Source organism: Prunus avium, chromosome 2, assembly GCF_965620075.1.
Source record: "Prunus avium chromosome 2, drPruAviu1.hap1.1, whole genome shotgun sequence".
Taxonomy (NCBI): domain Eukaryota; kingdom Viridiplantae; phylum Streptophyta; class Magnoliopsida; order Rosales; family Rosaceae; genus Prunus; species Prunus avium.
The window spans coordinates 3,092,830-3,117,486 of record NC_142285.1 but is presented as its reverse complement, the minus strand read 5'-3'; the positions used below and the strand labels follow the sequence as shown (position 1 = coordinate 3,117,486).

Sequence of the window (24,657 nt, the reverse complement as noted above, 5' to 3'; positions counted from 1 at the left end):
ATATTTAACCCATCCAAACCGATCCTAACATCATATTTATAAACTATAAACTTTGGGTAATTAGTGATAATTTGACTAAATTTCCTCAGTGACCAAATTGAAATTTTATATAAAACCTAATGACCAAAAAAAGTATTTAATCGTCGAGAGCAGTAACCAAATTGGTGGCCTCACCCTTCACCCTGCTTGACACCCGGGTTCGAAACCCCCAAGGGTTTCTTTCCTCCCAATGTAACCCCAAAAAAAAATGTATTTAACCATTTTGTAAAAGGAACAAATGGAATTCCTTTCACTATTAACTGAAAGAGAATTAAAATTTAATTGATTTTATACACATAAATATACATGTACAACCATTTTTAATATTTTGCCTTCTTTTTTAAAAATGGCCGAGTGCAATACTTAATAATTTAATACCAAAAAAAAAAAAATTAATGGCGCAATGTCTTATTAGATTAAACTATACACAAAGCTACAAGATGTTGCATTTTTCAAAATAAAAATATTCTAAAAATTGTTATATACATCAAGTATGGCTCTTTGTGGAACGAATTGGTAGAGGGAAAAATGAAGAATGGCTTCTGATTTTGTTATAAAATATATATTATTACTGTTATAGTATGAAATTGTGTTAGCATTTCCTAGAATTTAGTATTGGTTTGGAAGTGTCAGTTAGCTGTAAGGTTGAAGCAAAAATGTTGTCTCTGATTTCCAAAAACTGCAAGATTGAAACAGCTCAGCAATTCCCGAATTCCAGAATTGTGACTTAACACGTATGAGCCATTTGATCTGAAGGGTAAGACATGTCATTTTTCATGCACTCATAATAGGAACGTTTTTTGGAATCCAATATGATTTTATTTCCTTCATCTTCCTTGATTTTAATCAATTAGAGTCCCTTTAGGAGTGCATCTCATTTAGGCATATTTTTCAATATCTTTTGTTTATTCCTTGTTTCCTTTTATCATTAAATTCCTACTTGTCTTTCAAGTATTTTGATTGAAGATCACGTTGGTATTTCCCTGGGCCTCAAGGGTAATCTTGCTTTGGGGATTTCAAATTTGGGAGAAGAAGGAATAGTATCTGAAATTCCCTCAACCTAACCTTCTTCTCCCAAATCCCTCATTTCCTCCCAAATTTCCCTTTTTCTCCCAAATTTGAAATCCCCAAATCAAATTCCCTTAACCTAACCTTCTTCTCCCAAATTCCCCATTTTCTCTCAAATTCCCTCTTTTCTCAACCTGACTAATCCTTCCTCTCCCTTATTAAGAGATTGAAAAGAAGTGGGGGCCATATCAGCTAACGGAACTTCTCTCAAATATGACGGAATAGCTAACGTAAGACATTTATTGAAAGTATAGGTGGTATATTGAGATATTTTAAAGAACATGTGGTACTCTGAGACTATTTTGAAAGCACAGGGGTATATCCATAAATAAGCCTAAAATAAAATAAAAAGTTGAAAAGCAAAAAAACCCTCCTCCAAATAAAACCTGTAGCAAAAAACAAAAAAACAAAAAACAAAAAACAATTACAACATCATCAGTAGGGGTGGCAATTTCGGGCACAATTTGTTACACGACTTGAAATCCGCACGAGAAATTAGTGAGTCAACCCACACGATTAAAATTCAGGTCAATTTTCAAATCAACCCATCATGACCCGTTTAATAAACAAGTGTGTTTCTAGTCAACCCACAAACCCGCTCAAATACCTATATAATTTGTTTAACAAAATAAATCATGGCGGGTCAAACCGCCAACTCGCTAAAATACCTATATAACCCTTCAACCTGCTAAAATACTTATGTAACCCACAAACCTATTAACCCGTTTATTTGTTTATTCATCATTTTTCTATTTTTTAAATGTCTTTTAGTTGTTATCATTTAGTGGATCAACCCAACACAACCTGAAACACGCACGAGAAATTAATGGGTGAACTCATGCATGGCACGTTTATTAAATAAGTCGAGTTTCTAACACCTATATAATCCTGATAGGACACGAATCCGATAAGACACGAACCATTGCCAGAGATCACTTCAGATTTGCAAATATATATAAACAGAAAAGTTCAAAAACAGGCCGGCTTGGGATGGTTTTTTTGGGTCGAACGAGTTGAGATGTTCACCTGAAATGATGCAACGACTCTCAAGGACATTCCCTTCTGTAAAGCAGCCAAACCCTAAATCCCCAAAAATATCATCTTTCCCACGATCGCTGCCAATCAAATCAGAAGAAGCAACATCGAACTCTCCATCAAAATCAAGAAGATCATGGTCTGTGTATCTCATCCTTTCCACCAATACCCCCATAAAGACCTACGTTGGTGTCACCACTGATTTCTCTCGCCGGTATGTTGATTTGATTTCAAATTTTCATTTTCATGATTCATTTCCTACATTTATGAACAAATTTTTATCTGGGTTTTTCAAATTTATCCTTTCCTTGATCTATTTGAGAAATTTGTGAATAATTCTTAACTGGGTCTTTATGATTATGGGATAATTAGATGTTTACATGGGTTAGAAACTTAAGCAGTTTTCCTTTCTTTTTCTTTTTTTTTTTTTGGCTTTTCGTCTCAGAATTGGGGAGCAGAGATGGAGGTTGTTGTATGGCCTATTGTTTGTAGCTTGCATTTTTTGTTAGGCTGGAGTTGAACAGCAACTTTATTATGTCATTTCACACATTCATTCATAGTACACCAGTTGATTGTGCTTCTTTTCTAATTATTCTTCTTAAATTCTTTTGCAGTTTGAAACAACATAATGGTGAACTAAAAGGGGGTGCAAAAGCATCCTGTGCTGGAAGACCATGGATTTGTGCATGCCTAATACATGGTTTCAAGGACCAAAGTGAAGGTATTTTGTTCGAAATTTTGATAAAAGAGCTTGTGATTCTAATGTGAGTAGTGTCATAACCAGGCACTGGCCCTGAGTTATTCCAGCCCTTCTAGAAGCCTGTGTGGCTACCAATTAAGAAAGTCATTTTTTGCTTGAATTGAGGCCTTTTGAACAATATATTGGCTCAATCTTCATTACTCCAGCTGTAGCTGGTTGGGGATGTTCAAGTTTCCGAAGCATAGATTAAAAATCACACTAGTATTAAACAGCTCCGTGCTTTTGCTTTTTAGTTCTGCACTGTGCTACCTGTCGCCTGGTACATTGTTTATTCTCTTCAATTAGTTCCTTTCGAAGAAAAAAAGATTTATTGCTGCAAACAATGGTACACATATTTTGAAGTGTCGATATAAATTATACATAATTTTATATGGTCAGCACAAGGGTGATCAGTCAATGTTGTTGAATGATTTTCTTTATTTGGATGTGAATAAAGAAGTTCTGGTTAGTTGTTAACTTGAGGTGATAGGTAAAAGGATTGGGAACTTCTTTTCTTGATTTTTTTCTCTTCCAAGCTCTAGAGCGAGAGGGATAACGATGATGTTGTTTCCTGGTCTTTTTGTGGTGGGATAAGCTCTATTCTGAAGTTCTTTTATGGGTTTAGGGTTTTCATGGCAGTTTCTTTCTAGGGAAAGGAAACTAAACCACCTCTGATTTATGAACCAATAAGGTTTCTAATTTCATATAAGTAGCCATTCACACGAAAGTTTGACAATTTACAATTTGATTTGATTATTAGAGGGATGGTTTTGGGAATAGTGCCATTCACAGGAAAATTTCTTCAGACTATTTTGATTTGTGGAGTAAAATTTCTTACTCTCAATTCATTATAAGAATGGTCTTCATAAAGATAATATGGATGAGCGTTGTGTGCCCCTGTATTCTAGTAGGATTTTCTTGTTGATTCTCTTTGATGACTGACGCCATATATTTTCCACGCATTTGTTATAAAAGATTAAATTAGAAAATTAAATATCATATTCTCTGGTTTACTGAACTGTATGCAATGGAAATGGTTACGGACATTTTAACTCTCTTCTCCACAGTTTGATCTGGTCAGATTAATAATTGTATTCGCTTCCTGCTCCTTTTATCCTTAGATATTGGCTTGTGATGGACTTTGTTTGGTCGAAACTTGACTGGCTGAAAGCTAAGCTCCACATCTTCAACTCTAACAGCCAAGTAATTTTTCTTTTGTAAATTTTTTTGTTTTGTTTGTAGCTTGTGAGTTTGAATCCAAATGGAAAAGTTTATCAAGAAGCTTGCCTAGGAAAAGAAAGAATGACAAGAAGGTGGAGCAAGTAAAGGATTTGTCACTTCCATTGCTGCAGCACAGGCAAGCAGCTCTAAACAGAGTTAAAGGTTTGCTGGATTGCACTCATTTAGAAATTGATTGGAAACTGGGCCCTTTGTGATTTGATAATTAAATCGCATTGTAATTAATATGTTTATAACTAGAAATGTTGTAGAACTCAGAAAGATCAATCATACTTTTCAGGAACGAACTATTGCTAGTCAGAGTCCGATGGGCAAACTCATTTCTAGGTGAGGGCAATTCAAATGTATTATCTTTAGTTGTTTGGACCAAAATTAGCATGGCCCAATTTCTTGGCTATTTGGGGCCCAACAAACCTGAGCCATCTTAATGGTCAAGCATTGACCAAACCAATCGACCGTGTCCTAAGGTCCAGTGCCCATCGGACAGAGTCAATTCCAAGTAACAAATGTTGACCAACGCTTGGTCAACCAAGAAAACTAAAAGCTCATCAGACAGAACGCGTCCGATACAAATGGTAAGAAATCAGTTAATGAAATTATGACCAAATTAAATGGTTTGAATTTAGACAGTGGGAACGTGTCCGATAATGATTAAATTGCACAAGATACCAAGTTTATTCTTACTCCGCAAAATTATAAATTACAAACTAGTGTTAATTAAATTTTGACAAAAAGTCACTTTTTGTCTCTGTAGTTTGCCACTTTAATAACTTTAGTTCCTGTAGTTTCAATTTGATCAATTTTGTCCATGTACTTTCAATTTTGAGCAATTTAATGACAAAAGTGAGTTTATGTCAAATGTATGTAACTTCTGTTAGTTTTTTGTCATGTGCCCCTCACGTGGAGGGGCAATTTTGTCCAATCATGCATAGCTTAAGGTCTGCCTAGCTACTCTCCCTCCATTCCAAATTAGACTTTGGGGATTTTCTAGGTTGGGTTCGTCAAAAATTTTGATTTCTAGGTTTAGAATTGGTTCAATTCATCTTGCTCCAAAACCCCGCCCACTCTTCACAATGTTTAAAGTTATGATAAAAAATGATAGCAAGACATAAAACAACAAGAACCAAATCAGTTGTAAGTCGACCTATTGCTCTGCAATCTCACTCTCCTCCACCAATTTCTTCTTTAGAGCAACTCCACCCATTTGCCCTTTGCCATGGCAAGAGGGGAGCTAGGGCAGCCACTATTCACGTGAATAGTTGCTGCCCTTGCAAAAGGTTGTGGTGTTTCCACCAATTGCCATGACAACAACTATTCACATGAGATATAAGGAGAGAAATTTGTATAGAGTTTTGTTGTGGGAAGTAAAACTACAACTAAGTATTTATTTATTTTTAAATCTGAATTTTTTTCAATTTTTTTTGTTGCTAACGTCATCGATGACGTCAGCAAACTGGGGTTGGAACTAAGGCAGATCTTGCCTGAGGGCTAGCCTGGGTTCGTGGGCCCCATCTCCTGCCAGGGCTAGCTCTTGCCGCTGGAAACAACATTTTGGCCCAAACCCCCCCAGTCCTCCCCTTAGAGCAAGTCCACCCATGAAGGCAAAGGCAAGGCAAAGGCAAGGCAAGGGCTGCCACTATTCATGTGAATAGTGGCAGCCTTGCCTTTTTTGGTTCCACCCCAAAAGGCTAGGGCAAGGGCAAGAAAAAAAAAAAGATTATGCAACAAAATATAAACAATTTAGAAAGTGAATAAAATTGTTATGTATTTATAGGGAAAACATCCATAATATTTTGGTTTTTTTATATAAAAAAAAAAAAATTGAATTTTTTTGGATTTTTTTGATTTTTTTTTAATTTTTTTGCTTGCTGACATCAGCGTGACATCAGCGCTGACGTGAGCGCCTTCGGGCTTGAGCCCAGGCAAGATTTGCCCGTGGGCTTGCCCAGGCTGGTGGGTCCCATGCCTTGCCCAGGCTTGTTCTCTACCGCTGGAGTTGAATTGGGCTTGCCCGAGCAGCCTTTTGCCCGGTTTTGGTGTATGGCTGGAGGGGCTCTTAGGCGCATCGCTGGAGTTGCTCTTATGTAGTTGATCCAACCTCCCCCCTCCTTTCACGGATTTCACTTCCCCAACACTCTGAGCACCTGTCAACCTCACCAACACCACAAACCCTCCTTCAAAATTCATATCCATTTTCTTCCTCAGTTTTTGTTTTGGTTTCATTCAACAACCAACCAAGCCCCAAGGCACGAATAAACACCAGCCAACACCAAAGGAATCCTCAATGGCACACAAACACAAAAACCAAAAACAGAAAACATCCACAAAGCCAAAGGGGACCAAATCACACCCTCAACCTTCTTCCTCAGTTTAATCAACCCATTTGACAACAAAGTCCAACAAGCCCAGCAGCGAACCAAACAGTTGTGAAGACTGATTCGAACATGTGGCTAGCCAGGCAATTGGTGAAGATCGAAGGAAGAGTGGCAGCTGAAGCAGATAAAGTAGGTGCTAACAAATACATCAAAGTGAATTTGTGTATAGAGCCGACGACGAGAGTGGAGAAGACGAAGTCGAACTCGTTGATGGAATTTCTCACCCTCTCCTTGCCCTCAATAAAAAAATTTGAAGAGCTGTAACCTAGAAAATCCCCAAAATCGAGTCTAATTTGGAATGGAGGGAGGGTAGCTTGGCTGACCTTAAGCTGCGCACGATTGGACAAAATTGCCCCTCCATGTGAGGGGCACGTGACCAAAACTAATAGAAGTTACATACATTTGACAGAAACTCACTTTTGTCCTTAAATTGCTCGAAATTAAAAGTACATGGACAAAATTGATCAAAGTGAAATTATTTGAACTAAAAAGGTTAAATTGGCAAACTACAGGGATCAAAAGTGACTTTTTGCCTTAAATTTTGGAACACATTTATTCTTACTCCTCTAAAGCTTTTCAAGGTCCGTTGTATGCTCGAGGGAAGCAAGTGTTAACTAATTAAGTTATTTATGCCTCAGCCAAATGTAATAGGGACATTGCTAAAGCGAATTCTAAGAAGTGTATTGATGGTGCATGCAATAAGTGAACTTAGACAGTGGAGTTATGAAGTGAAAGATGGACGTGCTGTTTACGGGAGTTGCTACATCAGATTTGATATTGTTTGTTTTGGAGAATGAATTTTTTGAGAATTTCAATCCCGAACTCATTCTATAAAGAATGGTGATTTCCCCACTCTAATTTTATCCACTTACACTCTATTTTATAACTAAAAAAAAAGTGTAAGTGGATAAAAAGGGAGTGGGGAAATCTATAAATAGTTTATAAACTATTCCAATTACAGTATTTGGAAATGTTGAGTCTTGTAATAAGAAAATAATATTCGTTATTGTTGTCATGTTTGATTTCAACAAAAGCATAAATTAAAATATGTTTAAGTTTTTCCATAGTACATGTATTTCTTGCAATAATAATATTCATGTTAGCACTTTTGATGTTCAACTAAACATCATGATTTTCATTCGTTCCTAGTGGATTGAGCTCCTTCATGACCACTAACGACTTTTTTTTTTTTTTTGGTGAATGACCACTAACGACTTTTAACATAGTGAAAGATCCCTTTCTTTCAAAAGTAACATTTTCCAACTACACAAAAAGTTTTAAAACATAGAACGGAATAATATATAATATTAAAACAGAAAAAGGGATTCGAAATTAAATGAAACGAAATAAATTGATCATTATTTCTTAGGTGTTAGGTTGGATTCCCTCATTTCTCCAATATCACTTGTATGAAAATAAATCACCGACATTCTTCAAGAACACGACAAAAGCTCGGTACTCTTGAAGCATTCTGACATCAGCCTTACATCGAAGAAACTGGGGAAAAAATAGCCAGAAGCAAGTAGCTACCACAAATCCAACGGTCCAAACCACAGAGATCAGCCTCGGCAACCGACACCTGCCCTTCAACGCCTTCTTCAAAACGATCTCCACCATCAAACAAAACCCGTGCAAAACGAAGAACCACGTGACCTCCCACGTGGGCCTCACACGACCCATGTAGTAGTATATGAGCTCGTGCATAAGCCCGGAGACAAGGAAGCTTGCAAAGACAGCGGGTAGTGAGGCCCACCTGCGGCCAATGACGCACGTGGAGAAATTGAGGGTGGGTTCGTATACGGACTGGCGTAGGATACTGGTGACCACGAGGTTCCATCTTCTGCCCCAGAAGTTTTGCAGAGAGGTGGAGAGGTAAGGCTCGTTGAAATGGGGTTTGAGGTCTAAACCCAGAAGGCCCCAAGCGAGGGCTGCTACAATGATGAGTTGGGTTTCTAGAAGAAGGTATATGTACAAGCAATGAAGGACTAAGATGAGCTTTGGGTGGATTTCCTGACTGTAATTAAGGACAATAATTAGAATGGCCAAAAGAAAGCCCTTAATTACAAAATGTATGGTGTTTTTGGGAGATGGGTTGGTTTCAATTTGGGGATTTTGAGGTGGGTGTTTTCGGTTTTGGCCATTTAGATGGGATTTTGAAGGAGATGGGTTTTCTTGGATCTCAATTGGAAGGCAAGCAATGGCCAAGAAACGTCCAATGGGGATTGATGGGTCTGAAGCTAAAGGGCCTTTGCCAAAGGCAAAAAGTAGAAGCTTGAAGCTTCCAAGCCATGAAATGAAAAAGCCTGTGCCGCCTCCAAGATGGATGGAGGAGAAGTTGAGAGGAAGGTAGAAGAAGAGGCACACAACTGGGAGAGCACAGACAAGTCTGGTTGTACCTTTTGGGACTATTTTACCAATTGAATAGCAGTAGAATATACATACAAATACTGAAGTCCATACCTTAATGAAGCTTCCAAACTCACCCTCCATTTTCTCCCTCACCTTGTTTCAACTTTGTTGTTAATCTTTGTGTTTAAGCTGGAAATGTTTTGAACAAATAGTAATTGTAAAGGATGATTAGGAGAAATTAGAGACTCATGAACAAGGCCGGGAAGAGAATATTGAGGAGAGCAAAAGGTACAACTGTTCATGAAGAATATTTTCAGATTGTAGATATGAACATGGAGGAAAACTAAATTATATAATTTTTTATATTAAATTAAAGTCAGAACATCTTTTTTTTAAAAAATACACATTGATTCCTTCGTGGTGCTCTTGCTGTGCAATATGCGCATGTTATATAATTATAGGGTATTTTTGTAGAATTGTCATCTGAATTTATACTTCAGTTTTAATTTGTCACCTTAAAAAATAATTTAAGAGAAATGTCACTTTAATTTTTCAAAATTTATGATTTGTCATCTGACTTTAATACCATCCAATTTTCTATCCATTTTAAGGGTATTTTAGTTTTTTCATTTTCAAATGTATTTTAAGAAATGGAAAAATTATATATAAAAAAATATTGTATATCTTTTAAACAATTAAAATTGAAAAAAATAAGAAAAAAACATCACCTTCCTCTATTCCCCCACCGGCGGCTCCAACCAACCCTACCCACCTAGTGTTTTTTTTTTTTTGGGTACAGTGAGGGGCTAATGACACAAAATAACAAAAATTAAACAGATACTAAGCTAGGCCCAGCAACACCTCGAGCATCAGTATCTAAGATGGCACTAAGAAAGGCAGGAGTTTCTTAAAACATATAGAGACAATGATTAAATTCATAACTTTTGGTAGCAACGGCATCAGCATCATAATACCTAGCTCCATTTTCAAAGGAGTGTAAGATAATTTGTTCATAAAACTTCAAGTGGACTTCCATGTGCGGTAATTAATCAAATGTTTTGTGGTAGGACTTATGGTGATTAATCAAATGATTCACACCATTTTAACAAGTTTTATTATATAAAAAAAAGAGTGCTGCTAAACGAATTCTAAAATTAACTGAGTACACCCTACTATCAAACTATTTATTGAATTACTAATTTACCCTAATATAAAATGACCAAAAAGGATATATTGAATTGTGTACCCCAATATGTACACTATCCTTAAGACTTGACGCATGTCCATTGTTATAATTATAGTCAACTCTTTAATTTTAATCTTTTAAAGTATTTAAAACCAAAAAATAAAATAAAATTTTAAAAAGAGAAAAAAAGCTCTCTCTCCTTCCCGACCCACCCCACTCTGAGACGAGTTGAGATATGCTGTACTCAAATTCCCAAACTACCAAATCTCCCTAAATTAGATTGAAAACTCACACCTCTCTCGAAAGATTGAAGACAATATATTTAATTAAGAATTAAAATCTTTGTTTTACTGCTTGAGCTTTTGAACCCATGCCTTCAAATAAATTGACTTAATTTTTAACATACAACTCAGAATCCAGGAGAAGTGTATTGATCCCAGTTGATTTTTGTATGCATAAAACTTAAACAATCAATAACACAAACCAGGTGATGGTGATCGCACAGGAGAGAGATAAAAGAAGAAGAAGCAGGAGAGAGAGAGAGAGAGAGAGAGAGAGAGAGAGAGAGAGAGAGTTTTGTTAAAATATTATTTTATTATTATTTTACTTTATTTCTTTATTTTAAATACTTTAAAAGATTAAAAATTAAAGAGGGTGTACCATGGATATTTTTGGAAGTTAAATAGGGTGTACTTAGTTAATTTTACATTTTAATTTAAACATTAGGGTGTACTCAGTTAATTTTAGGATTCGTTTAGCAGCATTCATAAAATTGGGGGGATTGTGCCAATACAGTGTACCTTTCGATTTTGTGTATTCGATACACAAGATGATATGATAATTTGGTAAATATAATTCATTCAAATTGTAGGACGCGCAATATTTTTGATACAAACTATCATAATTTACATGAATCGAATTCACCACATCAAAATGTCGTGTGTTGTATTTAATACACCCAATAAGTTCTCTTGGCTTAGAGATTTTGGTTTGTGTTTGTCATGTGTTGAACTGATATCATGACTCATACTTGAATATTTGTGATCCTTAAGGGTAATATGTGTGGTCACTAATAGTCATTGCCATTAGGTTCTATCCAAAAATTTATTAAACTGATGACGTAGAACACATGTGGGCCTCACATATCCAATGATATAATGCCATGTTGGAAGTTTCAATATTGAGAAAGCTTGAAGGACCCAAATGGGGAATTGGGTTTTCTGAGTACTCGGGTTTGGGATGGTCGAAATGGCTGTAATGGGAAATGACAAAAGGTGTGGGCTTGGGAAAAAGATGGGTTTTGAGTGATGTTATTGTTCGTAGGGGATGGTGTCTTTTTGTTGAGTTTGTGAAGAAAGCTTGCCATTTGGGAGCAGAGAGAGAGGTATTGAAGTCCACGAAGAAGAAGTTACAGTGTTACAGAGTAACTCACACCTTGGAGTTTGCTTATGCCGAAAAGAGTTTCATTTCGAAGAGGAGAATGGCGATGGAGGGGGTGAACATGGGACGATGGGTTTGTTGGGCTGAGGAGGGGTTGGGATTTTTTAAGTTGATTTTTTTTAAATTTATGTTATTTTATCATTTTATATAATTTTTTTTTAGAAACTGGTTGGTTAGTAGTTGGGTCTCATAATAGACACGTCAGCATTTAACGATTGACCACACGATCAACTTAATGGAAGGATGAAATTGGATGATGTTGCAAACGTAAGGGTGTAAATTAATAAAATTGACACCCTGGGGTCCATATTGAGAACTACCCCAAACCTACCGGGCGTCTTTTGTCGTTAGCCCAAAAACTTATTTTCATGATCTTATGATAGTTTTGTTGAATTTGTTATATTCAATTTTTTATTGGCTTGCCATTGTTGTCTTTATTATTTTAAAATATTTTGGGCCTTGCCAAGTTGGATGAATACTAAAGATAGTAAATGAAATTAAAATTCATCGTTGAACTATGCTGATGTTAAAGTAAACACAAATTGGACATATAAAAAAAATTAAATGAAGAACGTATAATTTTGTTATCCTTGATCAACTAATGACATTAGGGTCATAACCTATAATTTTCATCTCCTTAATAGTAAGGTTGGAGTTTTCTCTATGGTACAAGAGAAGAGAATCGGGTGACCGAAGCAGTATGTGAGGGTGGCTGAAGTCGTGAGAGAGAGAGAGAGAGAGAGAGAGAGAGGGGGGGAGAGGGATTCAGCTAGGGTTTTGAGTGTGAGTTTAAAATTACCTCATGTGTGTGTGTGTAGCCATGTATTTATAGAATTCTTGTTTGGCTAAGGTTTGAACAATAATCCTTATTTAATTAGGATTATTCTTGCCCAAAAAAATTATAGGAATTAATCAAAGAGATTTGTTGGAAATTGATTCCTTGATTTAGGGAGATATTCCTATCTTAAATCAAAGATAATTCCTTAATTAAATTGGATTTAATTAGGGTAATTATTTGACCTAAGAAATATCCTTTATTTTTCCATGTATCACCTTCTTATTGATCACCAAAATATGTGTTCCCACATATATCATACCTCAAGTGAGTTGGATACACCACATCAACATGTCATATAATACAGTATACTAGATATAGTGTATAAGTTATCTTGGTTTTTAGACATTCGGTTGACGTTTATTATGACTCAGACTTGCATAACTATATACGCTAATACATTATTCCAAATATTGCTTTCTAAGGCAAATGAACATTGTTTTATACAATTTGTATATTCAAAGAGCTCAACAAGTTTGACCTGACCCAAAATTTCGGGCTTGGGCTATCCTAATCCGTCTGTTTCATATTCAATGGATGTTAGTTGGATTGGCCCATGTCTTTGGTGTGCTCTTAAGTAATCATAGATTCAAATCCTCATGGTACTCGTGTGTGTGAATTTTCACTCTCCTCTTCCTAACTTTGGCGCGCAAAAAAAAAAAAAAAAAAAAAACTATATATCTCACAAATATAAATTCAAAATGAGAAAAGAAAAACTGTATCTAAAATCATTTTACAACAAATATGTGTGTAAGAATAGCAAGTGTCAAACTGTAATCTATTTAAGTCGGGTCCCGTTAGACTGCTAGGCCTACCCGACCCAGACCCGTTAGCCTGCTAGGCCTACCCGACCCGAGAGACAAATGGGCTGATGAGATCCCGGAAAAGTTCACCTAATGCAGCATACTCCTCAAACGCTTTGACATGAGCCCCAAATCGAAAGAACTGCGGAAGAAACAACCAAAAGCAGGTCCCCATCACGAATCCAACGGTCAACAATCCAGAGACCAACCTCGGCAACTGCCACCTGCCGGCCGACCACGCCTTCTTCAAAGCAATCTCAACCGTCAAACAAATCCCATGCAGTAGAAAGAAGCACGTGACCCCCCACGTGGGCCGCATCCTCCCCATGTGATAAAACACGATTTCGTGCATCAAAGCTGATACCATAAACGTTGCGAGCACTGCGGGCAGCGGTGCCCACTTGCGATCAACGACGCGTCGGGAGATGTCGAGGGTGGGCTCGTAAACGGTGGGTCGTAGGATGCTGGTGACCATGAGGTTCCATCGTCTGCCCCAGAAGTCTTGGAGTGAGGTGGAGAGGTAGGGCTCGTTGAACTGTGGCTCCAGCTCGATGGCTAGGAGGGCTCGAGCCAGGGTTGCAGCGACGGCTAGGATGAGTTCGAGGAGCAAGTATATGTGCAAAGAATGGAGAAACAACAGGGCCTTTGGATGGATTTGGTCACTGTAATCATAGGCACGCAACAAAAGGCCAAAAAGCAGACCCTTTGTTACATAATTTAGAGGGACTCTATGGCCTTGTTTTGGCTTTTGGGGAATTGGGTTTTCTTTGTTTTGGCCATTATTATGTGATTTTGGTGGAGATGGATGTGGGTTTTGTTTGAATTGGCCATCAATATGTGATTTTTGGGGACCATTTTGGTGATTTGCAGGTGTGTTTTCTTTGTGTTGTTGGTCTTGGGTATCTTGGTGCGATTTTGCTGGAGAGGAGTTTTCTTTGAATTGGTTATTTTGATTTGGTAGAGATGGGATTGAATCATTTTGGGTGTTTTTGTGTTTGCCTAATGAATTTGGGGGTGGGTTGTTTTGTTGGATCTTGATGGGAAGGCAAGCAACAGCAACAAAGCGACCAAGAGAGATTGATGGGTCAGAAGACAAAGGTCCTTTACCAAAAGCCAAGAGGAAGAGCTTGAAGTTGGCAAGCCAAGAAATGAAAAACGATGTAACGCTCACAAGATGTATGGAGGAGAGAAAGAGAGGAAGATAGAGAAAGAGACACACAATTGGAAGCAAACAAATGAGTCTTGTGCAACCTTTGGGGACTAATTTGGCAATGACAAAGCAGTAACATAGACAAAGATAGACAGAGAGCCATACCTTGAAGAAGTTGCTCATCTCGCCCTCCATTTGCTCTTTTTTTTTTTTTTTTTCCCCTTTCTGATCTTGCGTTCTTGATGAAAAATACGTAACGAGAGTGTTTTGACTTAACAAATGTAGGGTTTTGCGAAAGATTAAATAGAAAAAATCTCAAGATCTTCCGCTAATAGTATAAATATGACAGCAACTCTGCCCCAATGAGGGCGAAGGAGGTCTATATTGACCCCTTTTTTTTATTCTTCAATTGACTATGAAGTGTCCCTTTAGCACGCCATGTGCAAAAGTTTCTAGCTCCACTACAAGTCAACGATTATGGCCTCCATCCATCATAATTAGAGATCACTGATCAGCAATTGGTGGCATAATGCAGAAGAGTCAGCCAGCTATGGTCATTGACCCCAACCATGGCGTATCAAGAACGCTATTCTCTTGTTTTCTTCTGAAAAGTTCATACTATCTTTGAGAGTCATGATATTATTGAAGCATATCACAAGAATTTGTACTCAATTGATAATTACCAATACCTAATGTCGGAAATGAATGTGATAAATAATTACCTGAGTGAGTATCAAATGAATTCGGGCTGGTAATGTTGCAACATATTCAAGTTTTGATCCAAACTCCTAAAATACTCATATAATGAATTTCAATCAGATACCAAGGAGATATGGATAAAGCCTATCCCAATATACAAATAGAGCCATCTTTAAGTTATTTTTTTGTAGAGATAATCTCTGAAAGAGTAATGCTATTTGGACACACAACATTGACACACTTAGTTGACACCCGTTGTTGTGTCAATGTATCATTCACTAAACAGAAAACGAAGAGAAAAGAAGAGCAAATGATACATTGACACATCAACGGGTGTCAACTAAGTGTGTCAATGTTGTGTGTCCAAATAGCATTATTCTAAATGTGTCAATGTTATGTGTCCAAATAGCATTACTCTCTTTGAAATCACTTTTAGTGGTATGAAAAACTTGCCAGTATAAAAATAAGACTACATAAGCGCAACTCTTTCAACATGGGCGGAACTAGGTTAATGGCTACAATAAGGCCTGGGCACGGTTCTGTTCGATCCAGTTCTTAGGCAAAATTGGAATTGGAATTAGTACTATTCATCTGATTCGGTCCGATTCGGGTTTTAACTAAAATGCCAAAGAAAACCAGACCAACTCAGACCGAAGAAGAAGAAGAAGAAGAAGAAGAAGAAGAAGAAGAAGAAGAAGAAGAAGAAAGAAGAAGGAGGGGGGGGGGAAGATAATGGAAGAAAGAGAGAGAGAGAGAGAGAGAGAGGAATTGGATTTGGCTGAGGTAGTATTAAATATTAATTAAAAAGGGTAGGCTCCTAAAAGAATTAAAAATATAAGGAGTTGGGCTTGAGGTATAATTGATAGGTTTAGGCCCAATTCTTTGGGCTTCAAAGTAGGAGTGGAAGGTTAAGGTAAAATAAGATCTAATGTACATATAAAAATTAAAAATGAATTATATTCAAGCTCGTTCGGTTTGGCTCGGTCTGATTTTTGGAGGCATGGAACTAGAACTGGAATCGGTCTGAACAAGTTCGGTTCAATCTTTTGACCGATTGTTGACTTTTTAGTCAACTCAATTTTTTCTCAATTTTTTCCTTATGCTCGGGTTTCCGGTTTGCCGGTTTGAATGTCCACCCCTAGCTACAATGGGTTGTAGCCTAGGGAGGTTTTTAGGGATTTTTAAAAAAAACATATATATATTTGACTTGTTTTAAATATAACCAATTATATATTCAGCTATTAAAGTCCAAAAAAGTCGAATTCTTTATGAAAATACACATTCAAATATTTACACTTTCAATTATGTTGTTGAACATATTTTTATTTTGATAATATGTGTTTTTTGATTGCATTTAATATATTTTTTTTAGTACAAGCGATTGGGGGAGGGGGGTTTACACAAATATTTATTGGGTGCCTAGGGGTTTCGAACCTCTACCCACATGGGTAGAGGTGGAAGAGCTCAATCCAATGAGGTATACCCCACTGGCATATGTATTTGTTTTATGCTAAAGCACAATATCGAGTATAAATTTTTTTATTAGAAATTAGTCAATGGAATTATGGTTTATATGATTTATTGTATAGTTTTATTTCTAGAAAGACTATAGAAATGGTAAGTACCAAAAAAATTGTCATTAAAATTTTAAGCTAATAACTTTAGCTAGCCCACCCATTAAAAATTCATGATTCTGCCCCTTGTCTTTGAAATTAAATCCAAGCATGAAAATTGAGAAACCCATTACCTATAAGGATCAAGAGCGGCAAAAACCCATTTGATGACCAAATTGGCAAAACCTCTTTTGAGGCAACATTCATGAAATATTTCAGGATATGCATAAAATTAAAAGAAAATAGATGAATCATACCCAAAAAAAATATAAGAGATATAAGGGTAAGACCAAAAGGGATAATGAAGAAATCGTTTTCTCAAATTTCAAAAGAGTGCTGCTATTTCCACTTACCTGTCATATTTTTCCACCAACCTTATCTTCAAGGTTTTATAAACAAATTTACCCATTTGCAAAATGACTTTTAAGGACTTAAGGAAAATACCTCAACCCTTAAATAAAAACTCAATTTCATAAGAATTAAAAAGGAAAAAAATTCCTTAGTTAAACAAAGAGACGCCAAATAATGAATGAGAGAGGGAATTTTTGGGAGAATGTTCTATTTCTATATATTGTTCCTTTTTTTAGAACAAGGAGTTCATGAATTCCAAACTGAAATTGAGATGCTTTCAGAGCTTAGACATAGGCATTTAGTCTCTTTGATTGGTTTTTGCGAAGAAGACAATGAGATGGTTCTTGTTTATGATTACATCGCTAATGGGACTCTAAAGGAACACCTGTATAAGAGCAACCAACCTCCCATGGAAACAAAGGTTGGAAATTTGCATTGGAGCTGCTAGAGGTTGACACATTATCTTCATTCTGGTGCCAGGTACACTTTGATCCATACAGATGTGAACCACAAACATTCTATTGGACGAGAATTGGGTAGCAAAAGTGTCCCAATTTAGGTCTATCAAGGCCACGTAGGGACTAGAGGGGTCCCAAGCCCCTTCTCAACTCTTCTCTCTCTCTCTTCTTCTTCTTCTTTTGGGGGGGGGGCCGTAGGGACTGGAGGGGTCCCAGGCCCCTTCTCAACTCATCTCTCTCTCTCTCTCCTCTTCTTCCCCGCCATTTCACTTTCCTTCTCTTTCTCTCTCTCTCTCTCTATGTAAATAATTTAATGTTTAACAGTAAGTAGCCTATGCGATATTAATTTATTGTATTATCTTTATTTAATGAAAAATTTTAATTCTTTTTTTAATCAAATTTTTTTTAAAATTCTTAATAAATTCATTAACCAAGGGTAATTTATCATATTTTGAAAGTTTCATAATTTTCTGTCTATACTTTTGTAGACGTGGGTTAAGCTAGTTGGTCAGGACAATGAGCCTACTCCCCTTACACCAAAATTCAAATCTCCCTCCCCCATAGATTACAGGGTTTTCTACCGAATACCAGCATGAACCATCACGCTTGTCGAAATAAACACACTCAATTATTTTATCAGCCAATTTAGCCCTCATACTAAATTTAATCGTCAATTTAGCCCATGTCATTAGTTCTTAGCCAATTTCATCAAAATCCGTCCAAAAGATCACATGACTAACATATGCCTCAACAATAAATAATATATTTTTTTTAATGTTTTATTGTTTAACCAAAAAAAAAAAATCAATCATCAAATATGAACCTCGTCTTCTCCTAGCCTCGATTCACACCCAAAAAAAAACCCTAAATTCCATCTTCTTCTTCTTTCTCTTCCTAGGATTACAGTTACCCAACAATCCCATCTCACAATCAAATGCGAGTTCAATGGCAATGAAGCCAGACAAACCCGAGCTCAAAAAGCGACTTTGCGGCGTCTGCGGCTCCACAAAGCGGTGGTTCCTCCACTACGTCCGCCACATAGGGTGGGTGGAGGATGAAAGGGTGAGTTGTAGCAGGTGGGGTAGGGCTGCGGTGGGCTATTTGTTTTATAAATGTTTTTAATTTATAATTTTTTTTAAAATTTAATTATTATTATTTTGGCTTTTATTATTTCTCTTTTATTTTTATGTATTGGACTAGATTACCCTCAAAAGTTCAGGCACATGACATTCACGTGATTTTTTTAATAGCGATTTGAATGGAATGTGCTAAAAACTAATAGTGGAAGGTAAATTGACGATACAATTTAATTAGAGAGCTCAATTGGCAGGAAAAATAGCTAGGGAGGTAATTTTGACAAGCTTAATAGTTCAAGAGGTTATTTGGCAGAAAACCCTTAGATTAATTTAGAATAATTTAGACTATCACTTATATTAAAAAAATAAATAAATAAAAGCAATAAGTCAATTTTGACAAGATTTTCTTTCTTTGGGGTTTTTTTTTTTTTATAACAAGGTTTTAATGAGGCCACCCTAGGAGAACCTCGTTTGTTTCCACTTTTTCTGGTTTACTGGTTTCCCTTGATTGGCAATTAAGTTTCTTGTTTTTTATTAAAAAAATAATAAATAAATAAATAAAAAGACTACTATAAAATATAATAACTTATGATATGGAATGGTCAATTTTGTCACTCAAATCAAGTTATAAACATAATGAAAGAGTGGAAACAAACCCTAAAGAGTGCTGTTAAACGAACCCTAAAATTAACTAAGTACACCCGATTATTAAACTATTTATTAAATTACAAATTTACCCTAATATAAAATGGCCAAAAAAGATATGTTGAATTGTGAAACAAATGTAATTTTAATAAGTACACCCTACTCACCATATTCAACCCTAATCAAACGTAAGTGAAAAATATCTACATTTTTCAAAAGGTTAAAAACATATATATATTATATTGTATCATTATTCTTTTCGGAATTTGATGAAGCCAATTGATTTTGAAATATGAATCCAGATTTAAGCAACATACCACTCAATTGCAATAACATAATGAAATGTATATATAGAATTCAGCAAACCTTGGCTGCATTAGGGAACTTGAATACTTTGGAAGAAGCACTCTGGCTGAAACCTCCACTACAACTTCCACCAAGTCCCAGAACATCTTTTCCGGACGAGGAGAACTTTTGAAAAGGAAATGCATGACTAGTTTCTTCAGCTTCCAAAATAGCAGCATGAGTCATGAGTGGATGGCCCTGGACCTCGCGGACTATTTATTCGGGTGGCAACAAGACCTTGGTGTGAATCAGAAATTAGATGAGTTGGTGGCAAGCCTGCATCGCTCCCAGTTGATTGTGCATCAATTCAGTTGAGCTTTCCCTGTAAGGATGCTTAGAGAGGAGGCAACCAATGCTTCAAAGTGTATTAGGATATACTATGGGTTTTTTTTGTAGTTAAATAAGGTATACTAAATTAATTTTACATTTTAATTTAGAGATATTTAGTCATATACCCATTCTTAGCATTAATAATATAGATAAACTCTACACCATTTAATTTCTATAAACAAACCCAAAAAAAACCCAAAAAATGACTGGCCCTATTGAATTTAATTTTGATTATTAAATTACTTTGATGTCCTATTGAATGTTTCGGGCTTTTTTATGAGGTTTTGGGGTTGGGTTTGTTTTAAGAAATCAATTACAGTTTTGTAATTTAAAAGAAGTTAAAAACTTTTTTGTTATGTTGTAAATGATCTTTGGGTGTGTTTATAAAGTCCATTTAATATAGGGTTTTTTATATATAATAATTTGGGCTCCTATATTGGGTATAAGAGTGAATCTCCCTTTAATTTAAACATTAATTTGTGTGCTCAATTAAATTTAGAGTTCATTTAGCAACACTCTAATGGAATTGACCAAAACTTTAAACTTTGTAATTCGTTTGTTTAAGTTCTATAACAGTTTGTCTTTGGTCATTGTATTTTAAGAATTGGCAAAAATAATTTTAAAGTTACAAATTATTACATCATTAGTCCGGCTTTTCGTCCAACTATTTTAAGTTAATCGCCATTTTTTCACTAGCCAATGAGTGACTTGTATGGACACCATTTTCCCCTCTCACTATATTCTTTTTTTTGGTCGACTCCCTCTCTCTATATTCATAAGGTTAAGATTTTCTCCATAACCCAGCCGTTAATTATTGTTCTGATGGTCAAATTTAATTCAAATAGAATAAAATGGGAATAGTCAATAAGAGTATAAGCTGACCTTTATAACTTATAAACATACATATTCGTGAATCGTGATGTGTACGTATCCTCTTGGATTCCAATTGCAATTTACAATGGTGGGCTCCTAAGACAAATAACCCAGAAAAGAAACCCATCTCTCTCTCTCTCTCCCCCTTTTTTCTCTCTCTAGACATATCCCTTATATACAATACAGACACCGCACAAACAGTTGTAGAAGAAGACACCAAGAAAACTCAACTCCAACCAATTTTGATAGCAATTCGTTTGTATGATCACGTCATACATATATTATCAAAAACCACCACAACAAACTCTCTTTCAATCCAGAACTCCAAAACTCCAAAACCCAAAAGCAAAGTTGAAGCCTTGATTAGATTATATGGGGTACCTTTCTTGCAAAGCTGAATCAGCCATCTCCGTCTCCAATTCCCAAACCTCATCGTCCAAAACCACCACCGCCACCAGCCCAGAAAAACCCATCAAGATCCAACACTTTGACTACAGTGATATTGAGGCTGCCACCAATGGCTTCTCCGACCAAAAGCTTTTAGGCAAAGGCAGCCATGGCTATGTCTACAAAGCTGTACTCCGTGGCCGTCTTGTTGCTGTTAAGAGACCCTCCAGAGCTCACAGCCAAACTCTCCGACCCACCTCATGTTCTGGGCCAGAGACCACCAACGAGGTCGACAACGAGATCGAGATCTTGTCTAAGATTCAGAGCCCAAGATTGGTCAATCTTTTGGGTTTTTCAAATGATTCAAAGGACAGGCTTTTGGTGGTGGAGTTCATGAGCAACGGTACGCTGTATGATGTTTTGCATTCTAGTGCTAGGCCTCCCAATTGGGGTCGTAGAATTAGATTAGCTTTGCAAACTGCTAAGGCAATTGACACTTTGCATTCATCAAACCCGCCTGTAATTCATAGAGATATTAAGTCTGCTAATGTTTTAATTGATCGTAGTTACAATGCCCGGCTGGGTGATTTTGGGCTGGCTCTAAGGTACTGCCATTTTGATGACTATAGACTCCGGTCAACCCCGCCGGCGGGGACTATTGGGTACTTGGACCCTTGCTATGTGACCCCTGACAATTTGAGTACTAAAACTGATGTTTTTAGCTTTGGGATTTTGTTGTTGGAGATTCTAAGTGGTAGGAAAGCCATTGATGTTGCGTATTCTCCACCTTGTATTGTCGATTGGGCGATTCCACTTATAAAGAGAGGGAAGCTGATAACTGTTTATGATCCAAGAATTGAACCTCCTAAAGACCCTATTGTGAGGAAGCAGTTGGCTGTCATTGCAGCCAAGTGTGTGAGGTCTTGTAGGGAGCGTAGGCCATCGATGAAAGAGGTGGTGGTTTGGCTTACTGGGTTGAGTAAGTTGGTCCCCCTGCATTCATGGAATGGTTTTAATAATCCATGTATAATGGTAGAGACTATGGGACAACCGGTTGAATCAAGGAATGCCCATTTCCGTTCAAAGCTAGAGGGTGTTGGTGAAGAGAATTTGGAAGCCTTGGATGCTAAATTGACTAGGCAAGCCCTGAGGAATTCCCGCAGAGTTTACTCTGATTTGGGGTTTAGTAGCAACCTGATGGAGCTTATGGCAGGTACTGATGGAGAGTCTGAATTTCGGGGTAATGCAGATGGAGATGAGCCCAATTTAAAATCAGGGAATCGGGTTTCTAGATTTGGTAGTGAAAGATATGTTGGTAGAAGGAGTGCTCAATCAACTCCTGGTCGTGGGAAAGAAGTGCCTGATTTGATCCGAAATCCTTCATTTGGGAAAAGATCATTTATATGTTCAAGGAGAGATGATGCAATGCCTCATGTGAGTGGTAGTTCCCATCCAGCTGGTGGTATACTGCTGGCTGCATAAATATTATTTGAAGTGAATAGAATGGATTGGAGTTCATGTAAGCTTTCTTGCTTGCAAATTTTACATTGATTTAGATTTGTTGGTATCTCATTTATTCTGGGTTTTATTGCCTGACCTCTTGTGTATTCATTAATTTGTTCATGAGCTGTTAATTACATGACAGTAAAGGGCACATTTCTGATGTTCCAATTTTAAGTTGTTGATCGTTTTTGTTTTTCATCTTTTTAAGTTGTTTAATGATGATCTATGATACGAATGCCTCTTACTAAGTACTTAATGATGATTGCATTCCCACCGGTTGGATACTGAGTTGATTTTGTACTTCGAAGTTCATATTTACCACTTAAATACATACAGTAATACTTCTTCTTTTCCTTGCATTTCTGCATTTTTTACACCAGAAATTTCAAGTGGAACACAACACATAAGTTCTATCTCCACAATTTCAGAGATCATTAGAATTTGCCAAGTAAACAGTATTTTTGAAATAGAATGAAGGATAATAAACTAGGACAAGATTTTAGCATAATGAGTTTGAAGATTTCTTGTAGCCGGTTGCATAGGGCGTCAAAGTCTGTACTTTCTTGTTTATGATGCACAGAAGAACTTGCAATCTGTTTTGGGTACTTCTGAGAAATGTCTCCTACATTCTCATATGTCAAGACGTTTCGGAGAGTCTACTGTTCGACAAGCAAAAGCTGCAGCAGCGTATTTGTGAGGCTTCTGCCAAATAGCTTCTTGTGTGGTTGATTGTAGATTTTGGAATATATGATCATCGGAGTCTGCTTCTTGGTTCTGTAATGAAATGAAGAATACTCAGCAAATCCTTCCTCAGGAAATCGTATCAATATACAGGATGTACTTGGATTTTTAATTCAATATTTTCTGTGTTTTTAACAAAAAGTATTTAATACAAGAGCACTCTCTAAAAGAAAAGCATAAGAAAAAGGAACAAAAATAGAGGTTGGCTTAGATGAAATGTACATATTCTTGTAACATAAGCCATGATGGACCAATAAAAAATGTAACAAATATATAAAGTTGAAAGCCTGTCATATATAATGGACATCTTTAACAACCAATCTTGCAGGTTAAAAATTTCCATCATTCCATTGATTTGTTCCGCACATCATTGCAATCTGAAACTAACTAAATCATTAACATTTCCAATCACTAGTTTCCGAATTTTTCTTAATCTTTGACCTAAAGTAAACACCCAATACCATGATGAAGTTGGATTTTTTATTTATGCAAATACGTATCACATCAGAACGTGTATAAATCGAACGTATTTATATCCATTAAATCGACGAGGTCACTCTTCTGATAAGAGATCATATTTTCATCTAGGAAGTTACCTCTGCTTATATTCATGATCATATATTGGAACAGCTTATTAGTCAATTAGTGGCTTCTAGATGGGTTTGAAAGTAGGTCGACAGTACAAAATTATCTTTTATTAGGAATATATTGGAAGTTTGAACTTAGATCATCACTTTGAATTCTTGCTTGACTCTCTTAAAGTATCGCACTGTTGCTTTGTTTCTCCATCATGAAAATGGACTAGATTGGTCTCATCTGTGATCTTTAACCTCAGAGCATCTTTACTTTTCACTTTTCCTCCCCTTCGTTTCCCTAATCATATGAAACAGTATCAAGTTAAATTTACCAAATTTATTAGCCACCTAAATCCTACTTATGTAAAATGCGGTCTAATAATTGTATGACAATCTATCACGTTCAGTTTTATAATATGAGATGATAAGCTTATCAAATGTCACATAGGTTGGGACAAAAAATTGGGGTTTTAAGCATTTTTCATATGCATAACGCATCTTTCGATTACATTAGCTAGCTAGACATGTTTATTTTTTATTTTTATGATAAGCGATAGAATATTATTGATGTGAAAAAGCTAATACAAGAAGTTTGAACTCGTATTAAGGGCAAAGGAAATTACTTGGTCACGAGTTACAATCCTCGTACAGTACATCAGAAATAAAATAAGGGGGTTCCTCGAACCAGTATAGATAACTCCCGATATGCAAGGCAAAATGCGCTAAACGATGAGCCACACTATTGGCAGTACGATGAATATTGGTAAAACCTTTCCCAGTGACTTGTGTCAACAAGCTCTTGG

General features: G+C 36.5%; 2 protein-coding genes, 1 non-coding gene and 2 pseudogenes across 4 annotated transcripts; 3 read left to right on the top strand and 2 right to left on the bottom strand.

Annotated features, from left to right (window-relative positions):
• Positions 1-2,011: 2,011 nt before the first annotated feature.
• Positions 2,012-4,403, top strand: LOC110772328 (Excinuclease ABC, C subunit, N-terminal). Its single transcript, XM_021976759.2, has 3 exons — positions 2,012-2,356; positions 2,757-2,863; positions 4,124-4,403. The coding sequence occupies exons 1-3, from the start codon at positions 2,139-2,141 to the stop codon at positions 4,315-4,317; spliced, it is 519 nt and encodes a 172-aa protein (XP_021832451.1). The 5' UTR covers positions 2,012-2,138; the 3' UTR covers positions 4,318-4,403.
• LOC148296254 (small nucleolar RNA snoR137) lies at positions 2,993-3,169 on the top strand. Its single transcript, XR_015834241.1, has one exon. It is a non-coding gene; the product is annotated as a small nucleolar RNA snoR137 (small nucleolar RNA).
• A 3,462-nt stretch (positions 4,404-7,865) lies between the features above and the next one.
• On the bottom strand, positions 7,866-9,079 carry LOC110772338 (acyl-CoA--sterol O-acyltransferase 1 pseudogene; annotated as a pseudogene).
• A 3,885-nt stretch (positions 9,080-12,964) lies between these two features.
• LOC110772326 (acyl-CoA--sterol O-acyltransferase 1 pseudogene) lies at positions 12,965-15,044 on the bottom strand (annotated as a pseudogene). Its single transcript, XR_015833821.1, has 2 exons — positions 14,981-15,044; positions 12,965-14,862 (listed from the first exon to the last, which is right to left on the bottom strand). The product of XR_015833821.1 is annotated as an acyl-CoA--sterol O-acyltransferase 1 pseudogene (transcript).
• A 5,704-nt stretch (positions 15,045-20,748) lies between these two features.
• On the top strand, positions 20,749-22,736 carry LOC110772330 (Protein kinase superfamily protein). The gene has a single exon (XM_021947913.2). The coding sequence runs from the start codon at positions 21,021-21,023 to the stop codon at positions 22,515-22,517; it is 1,497 nt and encodes a 498-aa protein (XP_021803605.2). The 5' UTR covers positions 20,749-21,020; the 3' UTR covers positions 22,518-22,736.
• Positions 22,737-24,657: the final 1,921 nt, after the last annotated feature.

Coding starts and splice junctions, on each gene's coding strand:
- LOC110772328 (XM_021976759.2), top strand. CDS start 2,139: ATGATGCAACGACTCTCAAGGACATTCCCTTCTGTAAAGCAGCCAAAC. Junction 2,357..2,756: donor ACCACTGATTTCTCTCGCCG/GTATGTTGATTT, acceptor ATTCTTTTGCAG/TTTGAAACAACATAATGGTG. Junction 2,864..4,123: donor TTTCAAGGACCAAAGTGAAG/GTATTTTGTTCG, acceptor TTTTGTTTGTAG/CTTGTGAGTTTGAATCCAAA.
- LOC110772330 (XM_021947913.2), top strand. CDS start 21,021: ATGGGGTACCTTTCTTGCAAAGCTGAATCAGCCATCTCCGTCTCCAAT.